We start from the raw sequence: 21,182 nt of genomic DNA on the forward strand, positions 1-21,182 counted from the left end.
GGATCAATTATAGCAGACTCAATTTGCTAGACTATCAGAAAACTCTTATCTAATCTGGCAATTCATACTGGATCTGTTTTTAGAAAAAAAAATTGGAATTTCTTTGTCTGTACATGTTATATGTCCTCTTAACATCAAATATATTACATGAAGGCAAAAGCTCTGAAAAAAACATGGCAGTGCTAATAAACTGTCTTGGACAGAAATCAGTCATAATCAAAACAGAAATCTTGGAAGAGTACAAAGCGAGATAATATAGAAATAGCACTATTTCCAGTGTGTGGAAATTTTCAGTCTGCAGTGAGTGAACTTACAGACMTCTCCTTGCAGAGAATAGTGGCACGAAAATGGCTAGTTTAATTGGCTGGTTAAGAAATTAACACATTAATGCAGGTCTCATCCTGTATGGCACCATTAGGACCAGATTCTAATGCTCTTTGATAATGGGGGAATGGTTATTTAGTCCTTTTAAGATCTTCATAACTGGAATGAAACAATTGTCACTTATAACCCCAATGGAGTGATAGATAAACTGGTATTTTCTGCTTCCTGTGATAATCAAAGGTATGGAAGCTTTAACAGGGATATGCTGATACCCTCAAGCTGAGRAGACCAAGAAACTTGCCCTGATTATGTTTCAGGGAATCTTTGAGCTTGATCTACAAGCAAGAGACACTGGAAGGGTCATCTAAACCTGATGATCTGTGGTAAAGAGAATTYGGGCCATAAAACATACCCACAGACAGACTTCAGTAGAAGACTTAAAAACAGCATGTGTGTTTGAGGACAGCACTTGGGCTCAGTTCATTCATGGTGAGTCAAACTTGGCTGCCGGATTCCAGCAACAGCAAATTTACAAGGCAGGAGCCCAAGCCATGAAGGAGGAAGGAAATAACATAGACCCAAAACTGAGCAGCAGAGTAGGTCATAAAAGCAGGAATCACACTGATTTGATTCAGAGACACCATGTGTAAGGCTTCTTGGATGGCAAGTGTGATACAAATGTGGTGTCTCCTATAACTGATGGGCCCATTGCAAAAATTAACAGCAATTGCATATAGTAAATTAAGCATTCATAGAGAAATTTAAAAAAAACTAGAAAATCTATTTGGTCAGGCAGATACAAAAACTGTCATGTTATATARTAGCCTCTAATAGAGCTATTTCACATAGCATAGGATTCAGCTTTAGAACTGTTTGAACTTGACTAAATCCCCACAGCAAATCTTGTCTCCTACATGACTATTCAACGTGGCATAAATCTACAAACTACAGATAAGGTCAATCATATATTTCAGGATTTCAAGGAACAAGCATTACCAGAGACATTTCAAAAGAGCAGATGGAATAGTGAATAACAGAATCAGTAGGTAGCTACACTGGATGCATAGGGAGAACAGTTGGACTCAACTGTTCGAATTTGCTCTTTTGAAATGTGCAGGCTTCCCACACACTTAAACCTGAATAACCATTATTCTGAGTAAAATTGTAAATATATATCTGCAACTGTCTTGTTGAAAGCACTCGAAGGTATAACTGGCCCAGTCTTGGATGTGGCATCTATTTCAGGATTGTGTTTTGAATTAATTACCAGTGAAGTGCATTCCAGTGGCAGCAGGGGGTCTGTTTAGCTGTTTCTGCATCATCCAAGAGAGTTGGCTATGGCTATTATCAAGTTTTTATTTCCTCTAATCACCCACCTGCACAAATAGACTTTGGAACTGCTTCAAGCTTGCATAACCCTTTTAATACCAGGCAACTGTCTGGAAAAACATCTCTCATTAAGTACTAATGAGAGATGATGGGTGATTTCCACCATTTCCTGAGCAACGTTTTGAGACTGCTTCTGCAAGCTGCTGRTATCTAATTGAGAATTCAAATCCAATGCTACACAGTTGCCATCTACCTTTTTTTTTTGTATAATGACTTTTTTTGTTGGCTTTTAGAATTTAAAAGGCTTGTAGTAAAATGACTGCACTTGTCTACAACAATATTTCATAGATCTCTACATTTGCATTGTCTCAGCATATAGGCATCATATTTCTGGAAATTCAATGAAAAGTACAGGGTATAGTTACAGGYGACAAAATATTTTTTGTTTATTTTAGCTATTAACTAAAACTACATGCCTAATAGTCTTGTTAAAAAAAATACCCTAAAAAAAAAAAAGAATGGTATATATTAGGGATGTCTGTGCTTGTTTTTAAATTTAACTTATCAGTTAGAGGTCACTGAATGTGATCATATGCATGCCTCGCATTTCATAAGGCTTCTCCTATAATCCAAAGAAAATAACCAAACTGTGCTTCGCAGAAAACATATGCTACTATTACGAAGGCAACAGATGATTACTGAATTAGGTTACACTGTTAAATTATTTCAGAAAATAAACCACAAAAGATGAGAGTAAGTGCTCTCAAATAATTTAAATAACACCAGTGATAGCCACACACCCCAGGGATCAAGCCCAGTTAATAAATAATTCAAGCAGTCTTGAAGATAAACCTCCCAATATACACCCATCTACAGCTGCAGCGAAAATCAATTAATGGAAAAAACTGTATTTTCATGAGCTTCAGTTCTTCTAAGTACCAATTCATTAATAAATCTCTTTATCAGGACACTAAAATCAATGTTCTAACCAAAAACTTTTAAAAATAAAGAAATAGAAATGATGGTTTAAAATGCTTCAAAATCTGGTTATTCTTATTTATCATATCTAAATTTTTGAGCAACTTCAGAGAGGTTTAGATAGCTCAACTCTCAGGGTGAAAATTTACATTTGTGCATTGGATATATATTTACACTGAAAGAAGTATCTTGTTAACATATATTGCATATTGTATCCAGTGTAATAGTTTTACTCATTAAGCATAACAATTTGCCCAGCAGATAGAATACTCTACTAATACACAGTCAGAATTCAGGGAATGTTTATGGTCTTTGTTGTTCAATTCAAAAGCCATACCAAAACATTTGTACCAGAGTGGATCAGCTATATAGTCCTATATGTTGCTCTGATAATGTCCAAATGACTTGAGAAAGATAAAGGAATTACTGTGGACAGTTTTGGAATAATATAATCCACTTTCCATCCATTAACAGCTAATTTGTGGYACTACACTATCGAAGTTTCTAATAACTCAAAACCCCCCAAAAGAAACTTGATTGCAATTTTAATTTCCAAATTTTCCTTTTTTATAATTAATATGCTGAAACATTTTGCCATATTTATGTATTTTATTTGTACATAGCATTCTCCTCTGAAAAATATTTAAATTCTAGCCTTTCGACTAATATTCCTGCATTATTTTGTATGTCCTGCAATTCAGATAAAAATGTATATTATAACAGTGTTATATATTTAGACATTAATAATCTTACCTTCTGACTGACAAAGCAGGATTTACACCTGCTTGAGTGCTCAGCATCTTCTCGACACTTCAGCGTATTTRTTTTTGCTACTGTCACAGGTTCCTCTTTTTATTTTGGTTTTAGGTTCTCTAAGATTCTCATGCTATCTTTGTAGATTTCTCAAAATTATTCCCGTTAAGTATTCCCACTAATACAACCTACTGCACTGGTTATAGAGACCACATATACATAGGCTGGATAGACTCCTAGGATTTCTGAGAGCTACAGTCAACTACATAAAGGAATGATCGAGTTAACACAAAACTTTGTATATATTGAAGAGGTATGCTATTTGTATTTGCTACTGACAACAAATGAATAAATATAGATTTCTAGACCACGCAGCTTTGGCCCATTTGTTTGGTATAGAGCCAAATCAGTCCAATCAAACAAGAACGAGTATTCCAGCACAGGGGAGCAGAAACAAAGAGGGATTATAATAAAGTGAAATGATGGGGGGGGGTTTGCCAAGCTTTACGGAGAAAAATATGGCTTAAAATGTCTCAAGTTGCTTTAAGTTCTTAAAATATAACAAAGAATTACAATTAAATCACACAGGAATACAGTTAAGAATTTAGCTAAAAAAAAGAGATGATTAACACTAGTCCTGTCACCCTTACTGCCAGAACTCCCAACCACCAACAACTTCCTACTGCAAATGCCACTATTCCATTAGAACACACTTTTGTTAAATTGATCAATAGCAAATCCTTCTTGCAGTTATAACAGGTTGGATGAGAAAAATTCTGAAAGACAACTCATAGAATTGATTAGAAAAAAGGTTGTTTTTTTTCAAAATTTACTTACACAATATTCACAGAAAGTTCTGATTGATTATCTTTTCACCATAATGTAAGACATAAACAGATACAAAATAATGGCAGTGCTCAAGGATAAAAATTAAGTGTCAATCCCAGTACTATGGGTAAGAACATGTTTTAATTGTGCTGCACTAATTATTACATATCTTCCATCATCATAGAGAGATTTATTTCTGCAAGAAAAAGGACATGGGGTGAACTGGAGCTGGAGCTAGACTGGAAAGCGTATTCTTGTTAACATCTTATTTTAATATTATCATCCAGAACAAATACGATTTCATACAGCGATATACTGTATTACAGAAAGAATGCACCCTGCTCTGGGGTCACAAAATATGAAATGGTCTTTTTGAAGGCTTTCTGTTTTCTAACAACAATAAAGCAACTGGGTGTGAAAATATTCTTTCATATGGGTTCTTCCAAATCTGAGGTGTTTTAAGGCATATCAATAAAAAACCTGAAAAGATTGGTTTAGTGTCCTGGTGCAGTAGCAAATTATCATATTTTTAGAATATTATATATATTCTAGAATACATATTACATTATGTAATATATAATACATTTATATACACAATATATAATATTATACATATTGCATCTATTGCTTTGTGGACTGGCAATTGGAACCCATTCCCACCCCATTTTGATATATAGCAAAATCCTACATCTCTTGCACACTTCAAGYTTTCTTTTCAGGTGCACTAAAAGAAAACGGCATAAAAAAACCAATAATCAAATCTTGTAAAGTAAGAGAGGAAAACTTTTTGGCAGCAAGCTACATGTTGCCATCAGAGTTAGCAGATGAAGAAGGAAGACAGAAGCAGAGAAAATGGAAGTAAATGAATGTTTTTTTAGTTAGCTTAAAATAGAACAGGTGAGTTTTTGTTGKTTTTTTTTAGAAAATGCAACACTGATTACCTTCACTAGGAATCAATCTTTTTCTATTTTTTTAAACGTTTATGGCACTGAATAAAACAAATAAATCTGTTCACTATGCAAAAAATTGGTTTATTTTAGAAACTGCCTAATATTTTCACAAATATTTTGACTTTAACAAAATTTAGCAAGCTATGCCAAGATTTCTGCTTTCCAAATGCACTGAAGTAAATAGAGAAGTTTACTAAAAATGCATAAAATATGTAATTTTCATTAAAAAGAGTTCACAGTGGAACACAACTATAAGTATTACAGTATTAAATATAATCTCAATTCTTTTCACAAAACTGTCATGTTCAAGTTGTTTTTTTACTGCAGAGGAAAAGAGAGTAGAAATAGGGGATTTTTTTTTTTTTTTAATAATAAAGGATAGTACTTCAGATCTGATTCGGGCCAATGTTGAAATAAAATTATTGGCATGGATATTCAATTGATTGTACTATATAAACTAAAATTACATCCCAATTTTGACACAATCAGTGATCAAAATAAATTCTCCTAAAGACAGTCAGARGAATCAGAAAAACTTTTTTAGTTTTTTTTGGTGGTAAAGCGGAGTGTTACTTCTGTGCTAGGATTAGTAGAGCTGTAGAAGATGGCCAAGTTACCAATTCCMTTCATATTAAAGCAAATTACTTTTCACTACAGTACTTGAAAAAGCACAGTAACTGTGTGGCAGTACATGACTCTTGAAGAGAAGAAATTATGGAGAGCAGGGAGAGGCAGCAGGCAGAGCTGTGACCCAAAGACCTCWGCATCTGCCTATTAGCAGTGCTACGAAACCATAGGGAAATTTTAAAACCTTATTTTCAACAAATAATAACTGATTAATCCAAGAAATATTCTTGGGGAAAAGTAGCRTTTTCAGGATATTTTCATCAGAAATACTTCTCCAAGCAGGATGGAAGTCCTGGTGTGTGTTTGCCAAAAAGACTAGCAAGGAAAAAGACAGCAGATTCTCCCACATGGGTCCTGTTAGAGCTCAACCTTATTCTGACAGAGAAGGGGCAGGAATTGAGTTAATATTTCTTCATCTGGCATGGAACTGGGATGCATACAGGACGTATACAGCATTGAACAGAACTCTCATGTTCTGTGATATAGTCACTCATATTATAGCCTGATACCAAGAGTTCTCAGCTTGATCTTCCACATCCCTGATATGGGACACAGAAATATAAGGGATTGCCCAAACTGCCATACCTAACACCGAAATCAAAAGTAATCACATAATAAAAACTGTGCTACACATCTATATGCCATCTACAGCAAGTCACAAACCATTCTCCAATAAACTGTATTAGATTTGCAACCTTCAATACAAAAAAAAAAATTAAAAAGCTGGGAAAACTACACAAGAAGCAGGAGCAGGAGAGCTCAGGAACATTGTTAATGCTGACAATGTCTAGAGAACCCTAAGATGCAATATTCCAGTGCCTATTGATTAACCATTCAGAGCTGAGCAGCTTTACAATCTGAAATTGAGAGATCAAACAGTGCAGAATTTAATCTTCTACAAAAGAGTTCCTTGTGTTATTCAACACATATCTATATTGCATTTCTAGTGTTTCTGAAAACCACTTCAGCTTTTGTWACAATACTTGAACTCCATTGCATTATACACGTAAGTGAAGCACTAACTCTCGAGCACTGAATCTCTCAAAGTATAGGACTGTTTCATCTTAATGCAAAATAGCATAATATGCAAAGCCTTGAACATAACACAATAAAAAGTATTAATTCAAGATGAATATAACACAATAAAAAGTATTAATTCAAGATAACTGGTTCTTCCCAACCTCTAAAATGGAGTAAGATTCAAACTGAAAAGCTTTGTAGAAAATTTAATTTAAGGTTTGTGGAAAATATACAGGTGCCTCAGGAGACACATAATATTAGTTAAATACCAGTTAAGAACTCCAGTGCAGTGCTATACCCATTTCAAACTTGTATTCCTCTACAATGTAACAGGTGTATGCAAACTGTAAACAAATTGACGCTAAGATAAAGTTTTACTATTACTCCTAATATTAGCAATTTGATGAGTTTTATACAAGTATTATTACTCAAGTACCTATTAAGTTGCTGCCACTTATAAAAAGCACTGTCCCTTACATCTGCTTGATTATCAAAAAACCTCATCAGCCTTCTGACGTGTGTAGTATTACTTACTAGAATGGAATGTGGTCTATGKGGTGTATATATACTTCAGCCCTAACTCAAAAGTACTTGCAGAGGATGTTGCAATTAATAGTCATTTAACAAAGAAAAACTCAAATCCTGCTAAATAATATTTGTATGTGGGCTTTAAAATGCAAAATAACGAAAATAATTATGTTCCTTTGAATTATTGTTTTGATTGGAAAAAGGGTTTTTGTCTGACAGCATGCAGTCAAGTGTATAATGAGATCATTCTAGACAGTAATCACACCAGGATGGATGAAACTGAGCGTCGGTCAGAATGCACACACTTTGATGAGCACTCATTTGCAAAAATTGCCCAAAACTCCTGTGAGGGCTGATTTTTTCAACTGTATTTTAATGAATAATAATAAAACCCAATGAAACATCAGAAAATGTTTAACATATGTCAAGCAGCAGCCTTTTCCTCTCAGTTTGCAGAGAAAATGGAAGCTAGTCCTTTGGAAAATGAAATTACTTTAACACGGTAAACATGTTTACTGGAACATAGTGGATGGGCGGAGATGTGCATGTATTTTGATAATGAATTTGTCACGTGGTACCAGTCATCCCCAAGTGTTTTAACTTCAAATATGACAAAGTGTTTTTAAGAATAACATTTCATTCTTCAGGATATTATCAGAGATAATATCCAGGGGAGTGTATGATGGGGAGCAATTATCTTAATTATATACTAAAAACCTTTTAGAGTGATGATAAGGTTTTAAAGGAAAGTGCATTAGAGCTGCAAYATGTAAGAATTGACATGACTTGTGCAACCTCAATTCAGTCTCCTGTGCATATGCATTCTGAAGAAGTCTTTATGATTATAAAGCTGTTTCTTCATATGACCTCTGCTGCATCAAGGACATAAAAATGTGAGGGAAATGGACAATGGAGGCGAAATTATGTCATGTTACTCTAGAAATATAGCAGGACCAATAACATCATAAACTGAAAGACCTGAAATACTTTCCCTAAATATCAAACATTAACTCATATGAAAATATCCAAAGGGAATGTTAAATGAGAGTTAATAAAGCTAGAAATGTTTAATCAACAAATCTATCTCATTTGTATCCAAGAATTTTAAAAGATCGGGCAAGAACCGATCTCAACAAATGGTGCTGTTTTTTAATAGCACCTGACATATTGATAAGATTTAAGAAGACTAAAAGGAAGCTAATGGAGTAACCTTGGTCATTATAGGCTTTCAGCCTGAGATCAAGAATAAGGAATGGCTGATATTGATCRTCATTAATCATAAATGGAAGGGACACAGGTCATGCAAATCAGCGTTGTTCCAGAAAAACTGGATCTTATTATTTAACCTGTTTTGTTTGGGGTTTTTTTTTGTTTTTCTTTTTGTTTTTTTTTAATGAAACATTAAGTTTGTTTAATAGAGGTAAAGACTACAAATACATTTGGATTAATAAACTATATTCAAGTGGTCTGTGTTTGCAATGGAGGAATTTTTTTTTTTTTAAATTCTGAATTGTTCCAGATGCATTAGAAGTGTGCACTACCCAAATGGAAAATAGGTAAACTTTACCATCTTTATCCTACAAATCCATTGTGAATAGGAGTGCCAAAAAGTCTACATAAACCTACTTCTTTTAATGCTTTTTTTCTGAAAGGATTCAAAAGGATTCTGAAAGCTGTCCAGGATTCAAAAGGATTCTGAAAGCTGCCCAGACTTGGGCAAGCTCAGCCAAGAAAGCACTCTTGAAACAGCAATCACTGAATGCTTATGACTGTTCCACTGTCTACTTCTCCGTTTGTGACACTTAATTTTTATTTTAGCTTTGCAGGATAAATTCTGATTTGCCAAAAGGCAAGAAGTTAAGTGAAAAAAAAAAAAAAAAAGAAAATATACCCACCAACCAACCAACCAACCAACCAACCAACCAACCAACCAACCAAAAAAAACTACAAAAAAAAAAAGAGACAGAACTTTTTTTTTATTCACAACACAGCAAATAAGCAAAGAATCAATTTTTAGCACAGTGCTTTGCCAATAGAGGCTGCCACTCATGTGATGACAAAATTGGAGGATTTCAATTTTCTTATTAATATGAGAATTTTATGATAGCAGAAGTTTGTCCAAATATAAAATTTCTCTGTCTAAAATAGAATAACTAAGGGAACAGCTGTATTAGGGGAACCTATGCCTTTATCTCATGCTGCCAAGGACTGCTTAGAGGGCAAGCCTGTGGATGAAGTGCTATGAAAATTTTTTATCATTCATTTTCTCTCATCTCTTAATTTGTTATGTTAATACATTTATAATTAGAGGTAAATCCTACTGAAAATGGTGCTTATTTTCCACAATGAAAAGTGATTTTCTTTTCCTCTCCCTTTGTAACTCCACGTAGAAAGAATTTTCAGGCTGTCTCAGTCACCTGCTGAACRCTACCCAAATATAGCTAGAGAGGGCCACAGCTTTAAGATTCTGCCACAAAGTGATTGGAAGGAAGTAGCTACAGAGCAGAAATCAGAGCTGCACATCTCACTGACCTGTTCACAGCCACTTTAAACTACAACAGTGCAGCAGATAATTTAGGAGGCATCTTTTCCTGATTTCAGACAAAATCAGAAGAAAAGGGAAGTATTCTCAAAGATAGTGCCTCATTTTTCATCTCAYAATACAAGAGAAATTTTTCCTGATCTCATATCAATACTTAATTGACTAATTCCTAATTCTAATGAAGACCTTCTCCTGGAAGATGACGCATACAGTGGCAAGCTAACCCAACTGAAATCAATGACATGAAGAATAAATGTCAGCCTCTGAGAATCAGATCACTTGAAGACTTACTCATCCATACCAAGGTCAGTAACACTTATAACAGTAACCAACATAGGACCACAGGGGAACTCTTCTAGGAGATACAATACTCAAAAAGCCAATAGAAAGCATCCTAATTAAATAGTATCAGAAATACGAAAAATTGGTATGAAAATATCATTATGATGGAACAAAACTCCCAAGCTTCCCATATTTTGGGAATTTGCACTTTGAGAAAATAAAAGGAACTATAAAATTCCAGAAAATAYTTTAAAAATTGAAAGAAATTATAAAATTATCATTTCTGTTAYAGGAAGAGCTACAACAGCAAATACTGTAGGCACAAGTTTCAGAAATCTTTTCTGGTTTTGAAGGGTGCTTAAAGAAAGTACCAGCTGTACTGAAGTAAAGACCCAGCAATATGTAAGGTGGAAGAGCTATTGCATATTTCACTCTTCCATCAGCACTGTCTTGATTTTTATTAAAACATCCCATGACATTAAAAAAYATATGTAAACATATATTAATATATTAGACAAAATAGCTTCTGGTAARAAGTGTGCACTCTATACTGTGGCAGTCGGAATAAAAAATACAAAATGTGTCATCACTGAAAGTCAGGAGAAGGTTAGTTTGGTTTCTGGTACAGTGTTCTGGCACAGGTCTGTATCTTGAAGCTCTGAATTTGAACCTTAAGGTGCTTTAACTTAACCTGTTAAAACAAGTAAATTGATAAATTGATACATTCTGTACCATAGCCAAATTATCTCCATTTAGCTAAACATGGGTTAAAGGAAGGAAAAGAATAGCAGAGAAAAAAAATGTATAGGTCTTGACACTACATTTCACTGTAAATCAGTTACTGCCTAAAAATTCAGCTGAACATTTTTGATAATTTTCAGTTTTTATGTTGAAATAAATTTCATTTAAAAGCACATAAACAGCAAAWTGAGATGATTTTCATKTGGRCTAAATGCAAAATTTAACTGAAAAATATCTGTTTTCCAGTTCAACCACTTCAGTGGGTAGAAACATTATAAACCAGATTTTCTTTCTGAAGAATTACTGGAGAGCTTCAACTTATCAAAGACAGAATGTTAGGGTAYCTCTGTCTTGTCTGCAGTTGGCCATGAATACACTGAAGTTGAAAATGAGAAGCTTCTTAATCACTAGCACAGAAATCAGTGATTCTAATACAGACTTCTATGAAGAGTAACAGGCACAAAATCCCAGCTATTTTTTGAGATGTATCTAGAAATGTTTATTAAAGGAACTACACAAAGGCTAGAACCTAACTTTTCTCGCTTTAAGGGGAGTATTGTCATCATGTCAGGGCACTGTTACTCTCTTTCACTCATTCTTTCCTCGGCCTTTGATACTCTTTCTGTGCTAAATGTAAAGGGGGATTATATTGTATGAAACCTCCTGAGAAATGAGAAACTTTAGTTAACAATGGGAGCATTTCTCTAAGGCAAAAAGTTACTTAGAGAAGAAAATGCTCACTACCTAAGAAATCGTTCAGCAATTAGGTTGTTATGGAAGCAAAACCCTCTTTTGTCAGTGAACTACTCCACCAAACGGATGCACTGCTCACATTACAATGCACATCTGTGCTCAGTGCCCTGTAATGACAATCTCTGAGTGGCTCTTCACTTCTCACTCGAGGCACAGTATAATTAGACTCTTTGGAGTTAATGTCCCCTTGAGTGAYAGACAGAACAATATGGGACATTTGATTACCACTCATATATCATCAAGGAATCACAGAATATTCTGACAGTAACTCCTTGGAAGGATGTACAAGATAATCAAAGTCCAACTCCTGGCCTTGCACAGGACAGCCCCAAGAATCACACCACGTGCCTGAGTGTTGTCCAAACACTTCTTGAACTCCAACAGGCCTGGTGCTGTGTTGTGTCAGGTCCTGAAGCACTAAGCTTTAAAGGCCCTGACATGCATTACAAGGTTCTCMATTCACATCCCAGCTGCTTAGAAAATTCAGCACTGATGGCAGGTAGATAACWATGAATTGAATATACAACACAATATCAAAAGCCATCATGGACAAGCAGTTGTTACAGAAACATTTGTGTTAAATTAGGCTGAATTTCATAGAGTATTTTCAGCTGGTTCTAGACCAATTGTTACACTCCCTCCTTTATTATGTTCTTCCCTCTACACAACTTAGATGATTTTTCTTGATCTTTAAATACCTTTTCTTGAAAGTATTTAATCCTGGGGAGTTAGGCTGTAGGTCATGTGTTTAAGTGCACTATATCCTGCTCTCTTTGGTTTAAAAACCATACTTAAACAAAATACAGCTSTATTARCAGTCCTTCTGCTTGAAGCAATTCYTGTGAGTGGCTTTCAGAAAGGCTTGTGCGTGACCCCTCAGAGCAATTACAGTTTCAAAGTGATGAAACATTGATGACTAAAGCTACACTCCTGAATCCAGACAATTTTTTACATCTGGCAGTGTGACAGTTCCTTCTTGTGGCCACTTTTCACTGCTTTGCTTATAATTAGAAAATAACTGCACAAAAATGAAGGAATAAATTCATTGATTTAGAAAATATGTATTTGGGATCTTATCCTCAATCTGGAAAATTGGAGTGTGCAAATATTCAAGGTTACTGAAGTCTAACAGAAACTGATGGTCTGACAAATAGAACTTTATTTACCAAGCCAAGTATTTGAATGATTTTGGAAACTAAGCAAAAGATATATTTTAATGTTGATAAAAATGTTATCACAGYTAGGCTCTTTTTTCAGTTCTGATTTCTGGAGAATTGTCTCCTAAGTATCCGTATGAGACTGCTGATACAGTGTTGTACAGAGGACACAAGAAGGMAAGCTGAGGTGATCTGACACACTGGCTACAAACTTTCAGGATCATTTTGACTATAATGACAGGAGAGAGATGCAGGCTGAGAAAGCAAAAAAAACCCCAAAACCCTAATACTGCAAAGAATTGTCCAACTTGGGGACAGTTTGATATGCTGTATTAATTCACTGTCACCTATTTTTTTATTCATTTCCCTGCTGTGATTGTGAGGCCGTAAGAAGAAGGCCTCATAATGATTAATTACATATTTATTAACTGCATGGTCCTCCTTACAAGTTGATGGCATTTAAGCAMAAATCAAGTAATTTTTTTAATAACAAAAACATCCTGACTGACAGCAGCAAGATTGCTTCAAAGTACACTTAGCTGGGTGAAGAAGCAGAATAGCAGAATAGCTGCTATCCCTTTCTTATTGTTTCAGCTCCTTGTCTCGTGTTTGTCTGCTAAAAGCTAGTGGCAACAGTTCATATATCTAAGGAAATTCTTTTCCCTGATGGAAGCCATGTCTTGGATATAACTGGGTAGAGGACTTGTACAAGAGCTATCTTTAAAATTGCTGACTTGGGAATTGCTGACTGTGCAGCGGCTGAGAGCTCAGCAGAAGAGAAGCCCCGTAGTATTTACCTTATTTCTCAGCTGGATTTTGCAGCCCAGACTTGTTCTGCTTTGCCACAGCTCAGCTGTTTTCAGAGTTAAGATGGCTCTTTAAGCTGTCCCTGACCTGCAGCCACAGTGAAGTAACATAATGAAAAATAATAGGTTCTTGAACTAGAATTCTCTCATCCAGTTTACATAGAAAAATGCCTCTTCTTGTTATTGAGAGGCTTTATWAAAACCTTTGTTAATCTGCATATACAGATCAAATTTCCCAAGGAATTTGGTTGTTTTTTCCTTTCATGAGCTGTTCAGGAGAAACAGAGTTTGAAAAGTCCTCTCTAATTCTTGATTATACTTAAGGACACCTAAAAATAGTTTAATTAGCACTGACCATCACTCGCTATTATTGAAAATTTAGCATGTAACTGCCACCTGGTCTCCCTCACAGGGAGTTTCTGCAGTAGAAATGATAAAAGCAGACTCAATGAGATATAATCTCCCTTCTGGGTAGGGACAAGCACTTAACTAAAATTTTAAAAAAGTTAACATTTATTCTGTAGAGTAGCTCAGATTTCATTCAMTATTTCTCCTAAATAAAGTGTATTACGTTATGAGGCGCAAGGATGGCCTGTGGTACAGAATATCTAAGCTACCAAAGTACAAGTCTGTAAGGGTCTTCAACATCAGAGCCCAAAAGCAGCCTGATGGTGCATCTAAATCAGTATTCTGGACCCTAGATAACTGATGAAAACCACACCAACTTCATCAGCACCTKTTCCAAGATGATTTGTTGCTGTATTTCACAGAATTTCATTACATCTCTAAAAGCGAAAGGACAATAATAATCCATGCCTTATAAACGAATAAATTTTATTACTATTTTTCAAGATTAAATATGTCATATGACTTCTTTTTTTTTTTAAATAGAAGAGCAGCGTAAAAATTAAAATGACTAGCAGAAATGTCTAAAGTTAAAGGAATAAGGATTTTGTCCTGCTGCAGGACAGTACAATATCTAACAGGACAATACCCAACAGAAGAATCAGTAAGATTGATTCATTAATGAATTATTTCATATTCATTTTATGAAACTGATCTATGAAATTTTAAACATAAATTTGTATTTTACTGAATGGATAAAAATGGTCTCACAGAGTGCAATATTTCAGCATATTCCTGTCATGTCTTAACTATTAGTTTAAASGTAGAAATGCTGAGAGCTGCTAACACACTTTGCCAAACTTGTCCTATCAATCTATGACAGAAACAAAGAACAGTTTAACTTGAACTGAGRCACATATGCAGTCATTTTCATTCTGAAGTCTGTCCTATTAGAAGCAACTGCTTTAACTGCCAGCATGAACTGATAAATGTAACTGTTCCTCCTCTTATATAAACCTAGTATCTTGCTAACCGACATAAGACTCACACAACATAGGATTTCAGAAGTAGAAATAACCAACTTTATGACTACTTTTATTTGCTTTGTATTCAGTGTTTCTCCCTGATACCTAACAAGCCTTTACCATTTGTTGCATGGAGCTTTCATCCTCTGTGATTCCATACCAGTTTCAACAATAAAATTCAGGACAACTGCAGAGCAGTCTGGTTTTTTTTTCCCAGTAGATCAGAGGATGATTGCTGGCAAGGTGACTATTTCCAACCTGTTATCAGTTTACTGTCAGGGTAGATAATAGCAGCAACTTGCAGCTCTACAGTTTGAAGGCCAGCCAGAGTGAGCTTTACTCTCAGTACAGGAAGGGAGAATTTTCAATCACTGAGTACAGTCAGCCTCACTTCTGCTGCCAAGAGCTAGGAATGCCCCAGACAGTGGTGAGAGTTGATCACACTGGCCCACCACCTAGGGAGAGGAGACTGACAGATGCAATTTTATGTTCAAACTGCTGCTTCATGCTCTATAAAGAACCCTACATATCACATAATAAAGAAATTTGAAACAGTATTCCCAAAGTTGACATGTCTCAGTGACACAAAAACTGAGGAAATACAGGGGGGAAAAAAGCACACAAAATTAGATATTTCTTTTTAATAATGACTGCTATAATCACACATAACTTATTCAAGCAATAAATCTATAAACTTATTCAAGCAATAAATCTATATGACTTAAAGTGGCAGGGTGACATTCACATACAAATACAAGTAGTGCTAAATACCTTATAACTGAGAGTGATGTGATTTACTTCATTTGGTCCATTTGTACTATAAGAGCCAACACAATTCCAGATATGGCTTGCAAGCCAGACCAGTTAGATAACKTCTACATTTATAGCTTAAAATAAAATCACATTTTTCTATACAGCCAAATGTTCTTCCCAATAAAATGCCAAGGGGAAAATATCATAGTGGTATATGAAAAACTAAGACAGAAGGAATTAGAGTACACTTGTATTGTTACTCATTGATCTTGTTAGATCTCATAAATATCATGGGTGCCTTCATGAATGTTCTAGAGCTTCCTTGGTTATACTCTAGGCCTCTGATTCACACTATTTTAACCTTTACACAAAACATACTTTCAGATTAAGACATTAAAATGTCCCTTTAGTATCTGTGTTTCACASTCATCTTAACGGACCTACTACGCCTAAGAATAGTGCTTGTCTTCAGTGGACAGCACACTTCCAAAAGCCTGGTATTCTGACTAGTGAAGACTTCATCTTTTTTTAAAAGTACTAATTACAATGGAAAGCTTTGTTGTTGAGCCCTATTAYTAAGAAGGCAGGTAATGAACTCCTCCTACCAATTTATTGAGAATGTTTACGGCAGTCTTTCCACTACAATACATATGTTTATGGTGATTATTCAAGTAGAAGTTTGAAAAACAAAGATAATTAGTTATTTTCTTCCATTACTAAACAACAATCCACAATATTGTCCTGCACAGACTAGTTTTTTTTGGTTTTTTTTGATTATCACAGCCAAAATCATCAACAAAGTAAGAACATCAAGTAGTCAYACTGATGTTCAACTCAGATTCTGGTCCATTCTGTGTAACTATGCTATCCTATAAAGATGCTATCCTATTTTGTGCCTCCTTTTAGACTGTTGTTCATAATTCAGGTTCCCTTAAGTCTCCTTTAGCCAAAATTTAATGGAGGGGTGGGAATTATGATCCACTCCATGTTACCTTGCAAATTCCAAMGCTGTCTTTCTATCTGGCCTTCATATACTATGTCTGATGTARCTCTGGCACTCTTCCAATACTAGTTCAGCTGTGAAATCAAGAAGGTACTTCCCCTTACAGACACCAGACCAGTAACATGATGTTAATCAACAATCATCTGTCATTCTTGTGCATTATCCAAATCACAATTCATAGTCAAGATTGCACAGGTCAGAAAGTCAATTGCCTGTTTCAAATAGGTCTYGGCTGCTGAGAACTGCCATTTGTCAAAACAGACTCAGTCCAATTACTTACAGCAAAATGACTATATTCTGAAATTCCTGTACCAGGTGGTGACTAATGAAGAGTTCAAATAAGGGTAATGGAAGAGATCATATCATTCTGGAGAACATAAACTGAGTTCTTACAGATAATATCATACTTACAGATAACATCTGACTTAGTAATTCTATTATGTTTTGACTATTTCACCTCATTGCTATCCAAACCAKTAGATAATACAAACAGCAGTCTGTCAAACTGTCATTTAATATTCCTCTTAATTCTCATTTACTAATTACTTTTCAAAAATGAATCAAATATTCCTTTACATAACATGAAAATGCGGAGTACTTTATAATTTGAACTAGCTCCGTAATGTTGTTGCTAGGTGGTACATTGAGAAAAAGAAACAGATTGGTAAAAGCATTACTGTAAACACCTTGACTACAAGAAACWGTTTCTAATTTGGCTTTTTGCAAGCTTGTATTTATGTAGGAAAGTGTTTAAATCTCTTCCTTTTTTCCACCTCTACAGCATTTTGCTATCAATCTTTATTCTGATGTGAAGCTCTTATAGGAGCTAATGGAAGACTCTAATCATACTGTGATAAACAGAGCACTGTAAGCTTAAAAATATAAACCCATATTTTCTATAAATTAACACACCAATAACTGTGTAATGGATTATCTGGTGATTTACCTGGTCTTGAGGAAGGAATTCTTGCTATCTCTAGGGAACAAGGCTTTTTGGTCACTGCTATGTCTATTGAATCACAAAGACTGCTGTCATTTCCTGGAGGAACTGCATCCAGAGGTACAGAGGGTATTGCTTCCAATGCATAACCTCTCTTCTTTGAATAAGACTCCTGAAATGCAAAAATTTAAGTAGGTAAGAGAGATGTTTCTGAGATGACACAGGAAAAGAACCAGTCTCAATAACTGGCTAGCAGGGTTTAAAATTCAGCAAATTAAATACCACATTCTGCAGAAATCCAAACKATAACAGACCAGAAGAATTAGTTGTATGCTAGAAGACAACATTTATTATTTCTTTAAATTTTTGTATAATACATTTMTTGTTTGGTTTACAGAAGAACTTTATTCATCAAACAGTATTTAACAAGTGCTGGATAACTSCTCTTGTAGCACCTGTTTTGCCAGGTTCTAGTTCGGGGAATGTCTCATTTTCTTTTTTAATAGTGTCTCATGAGAGYAACAATTACATTAACCACTGCAATTACATTCTCTGCAGGGTTAGTTTTACAAAATGTTTATATTATATATAAGAAAACGAAAAATATACYTTCTACATATGGATGGCAGGATCCCAGGCTGTGAATGAAGATTAATTACTGTTCTACATTTGAGCAAAATAATGACAAAAGGTCCTATAACAGTGATACAAATAGCAAAAATTCTACTGATTAGCAAATGCTGAGGGAGGGGGAAAAAGKAATTAGAAGTTTTGCTGGTATAATAATCCAATCAAGCAGACTGTTTCTAGCTTCAAACACCAATAAGAAGATAACATCCAGTTTCAACAGAGTTTCACAAGAGATTTATTTTTTCTAATCCCAGCAGAAAGTRATTGCATGGGTAAAGACGTATTTCCACATCTTTCTTACGCGGGACATATTGATGTCTCAGGAAGTCAAGCATCAGACATAAATCAAATACGATATAATAAAAGGCAAAGGGCAAGAAAGCAGCCTGACCGTTAGATATTATCAGAGCCTTACTCCGAAAATGAATGAAGAATAYGATGTCGGAAACAAAATGTGAACCAAGAAGTTACATCACCTAAGGTAAACTATGGCTGTAGGTAACAGTGCCTTTTTAGATAAATGATTTATGCTGTTCGCTGATAATTACATGACTCAACTTTTTGCCTTTTTTTTCCCCTGGTCATTGTGTTCGTTTCATCTTTATGGGAGGGAGTTCATAGTTTGGCAATAATTCAAGGCCTCTTGAAGGATAGGGTTAAGATGACACCAGAAGGAACTTCACTTTAAAATCCTACTTGATGACTTCAGTAGAGACAGATTTAAACAGGTTAAACTAATAAAGAGTTGGAAAAGGAACATGGGAAAATGATCAGGGGAAAAATAATACAAAATAAAATAAATARAATACTGAGATCCATTTGTAACTTAAGAAAATTACTGTGTACTAGCAATACAAAATTGGTGATTAGCATTCAAAAAACATGTCAAAAAGAGGAATGTGATTGATTTCTTTCACCTTTTCCAGTTCATACCTAGTCAGAGTATGAGCTCTCAATATTAATAATTTCACAGATACAAACTACTAGKAACTAGTTTCAGCTAGTAGACTCAAAAAGATATAACAAGGATTAGAAAAGTTTGTAAGTAGACTTCCTGCAGCTCCAAATGTAACTTTATTACCTCAAGCCATTTAATTCCTTAAAGGAAGTTAATAGAAGATTATACAGTGGCATCAAAGCAGCTGAAGTGCAACTGCAGGAAAAAAATAAATGCTTCCGACCACAAAAAAAGAAAGAATTTCTACCCTGTCCATTTAAGTCTGCAGTAAAAAAAGCAGAGGTAAAAATTTATTTACCAAAGCAACGACTAAAACAGGAGACTTCAATTTAATCCTTGTATTCTTCCACAAATTTTCATGTAAATCAGAACRCCAAAACCTTAATTATAGCAAATCTGCCTAGAGAAGCCCATGACAAAATACTGCAGCCTTAAAATTGTCAGCAAACACCAAAGTGAAACTCTGCTCAGCTCCTGAACTCAGCTACATTAAAAAAAAAAACATTAAAAATCAATACATGAAACACTAGAATAGACATTGGATCATACRATATGTCTGTGTCACCCAATATTCTGTTGGTAAATGCAGCCAACAGTGCTGACCTAGAGAACAGTGAAATCAACACGAGACCAGGTCGAACATGCAGTACTGCTGCTCCTCCTGCAACRCTTTGGGGCTCTCACACTTCATTGTCAAACGGTGCTGAATTTGTTTTGCATGTCTACCAATCCAAYTTCCTAAAATTCCCTTCTCAGTTGCCTTTAGAGCATACCCCCTTCCACAGTCTGCATGCTCTCCATTTTGTTTTTAGCTATCTCGCCAAGTTTGATATCACTATCTCTTACTTTAGAWGGCAATGAAGAACTGTTCTTTGCTCATCCTCTCTTTGTGATTTCACAGACTTCCCATGTACTTCCTATTCCTCTCCTTTCGGGAATGAAAAATACTAACCTACTCACCCAGATGTTCCAGGATTCCATCCCTGTCACCCTTCATCCTCTCTTCAGTGATGTGACMGGGATCACATTTTCACAGATTTCCTCATTCAAGCAGAGGGCTCACCAAGCAGTGATACTGACACAATGATGTTCCTTCTTTTGTATTCTACTCCCCTTTCCTAATTGCCCTTAACACTCAATTTGATTTTCTGAATGTTATTCAACATTCTGTAATTAACACTGCATGAATGTAAATGTCAGAGAAGAATAAATAAAAATGATGGGTTACTCAGAAAATGGTTAGAATGTAAACTACTGACAAGTAAATTCTTCCTAAATATCTCTCTAATAAAGGAAATACATTAATAGTATGTCTGGGAGAAGTTAAATGAGTTAAGAATCAAAAAAGAACTGTTAGAGTAGACTTCAAAAAGTCTGGAATTCTATGAACTGATTGAGTGAAGAYGATAAACCTTAATTAAAAAGCATATATGTAGCAAAGAGAAAAAAAGAAAATTTATCATTGTTGGAAAAAAAGCATTGTAAAGTCTTCTGGTTGCTGCAATATGTTCTCCATTTTGCTAGTACTGAGCATTTCTATAAATTCTAAGATYTAAACTAAGTCAGATGTTAGCAGACGATGGAAGATTATCTTTAAATATCAGGCATGAAGCCATGTGATTCTGTTTTTTTCCGAGATTTAAGCATTTCCATTCTGCTCAAAAATATCAGTTCTGCTGTCCCACACCACCAACCGCAATAACCAGTAACTCTACAGTAATTCTACATGTCCAAGGTATTATCAACTACATAATAAAATCTTTTAAAAATACTTATCTTTAGTTCTGAAATCAAAATAATCTGAGTCTAATTTTTGTTTTAAATATAGAGATTATTCAATCTCAGAATTCTATTAACCATCCCAAATTGCTGAACATGAAACATAAAACTGGCCACCATTATYAAGACAG

At 35.0% G+C, this 21,182-nt stretch overlaps 1 protein-coding gene across 2 annotated transcripts in view; it reads right to left on the reverse strand.

Annotated features, from left to right (window-relative positions):
• Nucleotides 1-21,182, reverse strand: part of ANKS1B (ankyrin repeat and sterile alpha motif domain containing 1B) — a 404,590-nt gene that overhangs the window by 271,997 nt on the left and 111,411 nt on the right. For both annotated transcript variants that reach the window (XM_057385963.1, XM_057385955.1), the window contains exon 10: nucleotides 17,691-17,856. In XM_057385963.1, coding sequence (XP_057241946.1) covers nucleotides 17,691-17,856 — 166 coding nt within the window. The remainder of the gene's footprint in view (nucleotides 1-17,690; nucleotides 17,857-21,182) is intronic.

This window comes from Malurus melanocephalus, unplaced genomic scaffold (assembly GCF_030028575.1).
Source record: "Malurus melanocephalus ecotype Western Australia unplaced genomic scaffold, MMel_1.1 scaffold_16, whole genome shotgun sequence".
In the NCBI taxonomy this organism is placed as follows: domain Eukaryota; kingdom Metazoa; phylum Chordata; class Aves; order Passeriformes; family Maluridae; genus Malurus; species Malurus melanocephalus.